General features: G+C 38.9%; 1 protein-coding gene across 1 annotated transcript; it reads right to left on the bottom strand.

Moving 5' to 3' along the window:
• Nucleotides 1–707: 707 nt before the first annotated feature.
• LOC100356937 (interferon omega-1-like) lies at nucleotides 708–1,295 on the bottom strand. Its single transcript, XM_070052945.1, has one exon. The coding sequence runs from the start codon at nucleotides 1,293–1,295 to the stop codon at nucleotides 708–710; it is 588 nt and encodes a 195-aa protein (XP_069909046.1).
• Nucleotides 1,296–3,528: the final 2,233 nt, after the last annotated feature.

Here is a 3,528-nt window from a genome sequence, read left to right on the forward strand (position 1 = left end):
GAAATTAGTACAGTGTTTATGTTTCTTTCCCATATATATGATGATGTTTCAAGGCAGCAGGGACTGTGTATTTTTTCAAAGCAATTCCAAAATCTGATGCTGTTATTTTTCTCTTTACACATGTCATGTGAGTGGAATAATAAAGTAAATAGTATTACTGTCCATTCTTCAACTTGGTTCAGAAAGCCAGTGTCTGAATATAGGGTAGAAAAAAACACTTTTATTTAATGCACATCTTAATAAAAGGTCTATAGGTAAAAATAAGGCATTTAAACAGCAAAAAATAGTAAAGAAGTAGACTTTATTATGATAAATGTACATAACTTTAAAAAATTTAATAGATAATAAATACAATATTTCTTGAAATGGAAATGTGAGCCTGATTTCCAATCTTAATACAATGTAAAAGTGAACATCTGCTATGTGAAAAGTATGTCAAATAAAAATAGGATACAATAATAAATAAATATTAAATAAATAAATAAATAAATACATTCAGTAAATAATATCAGAGCTGTAATCCCCTAGGAATCAATACCCCGGAGCGGAATGCGTTTCACATATACTTCCTTAATATATGAACAAAGTAGTTTGCTGAATTAATTCAACAAGTTCCCTGATGTGACTAAAGCAGAAAGAAGAGCCTTTAGAAATGACCAAATACACATGTACAAGTGTGATGGGGCGATCAGTCAACGAGAACCATCTCAGGATGACGCCAGGTCTCCATCCTTGCTTCTTAAGCTTTCCTGCAAGTCTGCTGTTGAGGAGAAGGCTCTCCTGATCTCCATTCTGACGAGTTCCCAGGCACAGCCACTGTGTTTCTTCTCGTCCAGGTAGAGACGGATTCTCTGGAAGTACCTCTTCAGCATCAGCGTTGGGCTGTCAGCCGTCAGGACAGAGTCTTCCTCTCCCATGGCCTGTACCAAGCAGGTCTCCAGGCCTTGCAGCTGCTGATGAAGGGCAGTGTGCAGTTCCTCCAGGAGGGTGTTGTTCCAGGCAGCAGAGGAGCGCGCTGTGTGGAGGAGGTTGAAGATCTGCTGCAGCATCTCGTGCAGGACAGACACGGTCTGGTGCTTCTGGAACTGGCTGCCGTTCACCACCTCCCGCGGGAACTGGAAGTCTCTTCTGTCCTTGAGACACAAGACAGGGGAGACCCTCCTCATCTGGTCCAGAAGCACCAAGGTCGACCTGCTCAGCGGGACAGAGTTGTGAGGCAGGTCACAGCCCAGAGATCCAACAGGGCCATAGCTGCACAGCACCAGGGCCGTCAGCAGAGGGAGTAGCTGGGCCATGGGGAAATGAGGCTGCTGCTGTCCTGGCTGAGCTGGGGTCTGGGTGAACCTTGGACTCTAGGTTCTCTGAAGGCATTCTGGCTGTGCATGGCATTTATATCATACAGAAATGATTTTCATTTTCTGAACATAGAGAAATGTACTTTTACTTCCTTTTTTTGGTTTTCACTTGTATATTTTCCATGTTGCCTAATAAAATGAGATCAGGCCATAATATTAATTTTTTCAATAAAGTTTCATTTTCCAGTAAATTTCAGATTTGCAAATAAAAATAGTGTTTGATCATTTAAAAAAGAAGCATCTTCTCCTAAAATCACACGTGTATATATGTGTATAGATAGTTTCCCCTGCCTACATTTATTCATCTATAAATATTGCTTCTCTTTATAGAACAAATTTTTAAACCTGATCCTAGGCTACATTTACTCCCTCTTTACTTACGTAGAAATTCCTACAGGTTTCTCGACTGAAATAATTATTTCTCAGGGGCTTTTGTTTGCAATTTTACAGAAGAGACTGGTATTTATTAGTAAATGAGATTACCTGGTGTTTATTTACTTTCCAGAATACATTCATGTAGATCCATGGGATTAAGCTTCACTGGGGCCACAAGGTCATAACTAATGTGGACAATGACCCTTTTATCAACCATGTTCTTACTGCAGATCTATGGTGCTCCTCACACAGTCATAACACCCATAGAAAATCTCTCTCGTGAAAATGAAATATAAAGAAGAAATCAAAATGAAACGAAACAACTAGTACAACAGGAAACTGTGATAGTGACGAGAAATCATAATGAAGTGAAGAATTCAATAGATCAAATGAAAAACACAATAGAGAGCCTTACAAACAGAATGGGTGAAGCAGAAGAGAGAATATCGGACTTAGAAGACAGAGAACAGGAAAGGATACAGTCAGACCAAACAAAAGAAGAGGAAATTAGAAATCTAAAACATATTGTCAGGAATCTTCAAGATAACTATTAAAAAAACCCACATTCCCCCGACTGTTAATGAACAACTTAATACATTATCCCTCTTAGTAGTTTTTTTGTCTGTTCTACTTAATATGATTGGTTTAATTCTGTAATTAATACACAGTTATTCTTAAGTGTTAAAAATTAACTGAAATGTGATCCCTGTTAAACATAAGAGTGGGAATAAGAGAGGGAAGAGATGTATAATTTGGGACATGCTCAAGCTGACTTGCCCCAAATGGTAGAGTTAGAAACAGACCAGGGGATTCCAATTCAATCCCATCAAAGTGGCATGTACCAATGCCATCTCACTATTCCAAGTGATCAATTTCAGTTCATAATTGTTCATAATGAAAGGACTAAGAGTCAAAGGGAGCACATAAACAAGTCTAGTACCTGCTAACACTAACCGATGGAATAAAAAAAGGGGAGAGTGATCCAACATGGGAAGTGAGATACTCAGCAGACTCATAGAATGGCAGATGTCCTAAACAGCACTCTGGCCTCAGAATCAGCCCTAAAGGCACTTGGATCTGGCTGAAAAGCCCATGAGAGTATTTCAGGCATGGAAAGCCAAGACACTCTGGCAAAAGATCTCTGCGAGTGAGATCCCAGTGGAAAGAACAGGTCTTCAAAGAAGGAGGTACCTTTCTCTGAAGGGAGGAGAGAACCTCCACTTTGACTATGACCTTGTCTAAACAAGATAAGAATCAGAGAACTCAGAGGGCTTCCATAGCCTTGGAAACTCATGACTGGAGCATAGGGAGACTACTGATGCCATAGACAGGAGTGTCAATTGGTAAAGTCAACAACAGGAGTCACTGTGCACTTACTCCTCATGTAGGATCTCTGTCCTTAATGTGCTGTGTATTGAGATTTAATGCTATAACGAGTACCCAAACAATATATTTCACTTTGTGTTTCTATGGGGGTGCAAACTGTTGAAATCTTTACTTAATGTATACTAAACTGATCCTCTGTAAAAAAAAAAAAAAAAAAAGAAAGAAAGAAAGAAATTATCAACTCCCAACTTGACTCTCACTGGGATTAAACATGACAATAGGTCTGATCTGATTTCATCATCATTTTAAAAAAATCATCTATTATTTTTCACTTTATGTTTCTGTGTGGGAGCAAACTGTTGAAATCCTTACTTAATGTATACTAAGCTGATCTTCTGTATATTTAGATAATCGAAAATGAATCTTGATGTGAATGGAAGGGGAGAGGGAGTGGGAAAGGGGAGGGTAGTGG

The sequence above is a fragment of the Oryctolagus cuniculus genome, chromosome 1 (assembly GCF_051225735.1).
Source record: "Oryctolagus cuniculus isolate XC-2025 breed Fujian yellow rabbit chromosome 1, ASM5122573v1, whole genome shotgun sequence".
NCBI lineage: Eukaryota > Metazoa > Chordata > Mammalia > Lagomorpha > Leporidae > Oryctolagus > Oryctolagus cuniculus.

Excerpts from the sequence above, each read along its gene's own strand:
- LOC100356937 (XM_070052945.1), bottom strand. The coding sequence starts at position 1,295 with ATGGCCCAGCTACTCCCTCTGCTGACGGCCCTGGTGCTGTGCAGCTAT.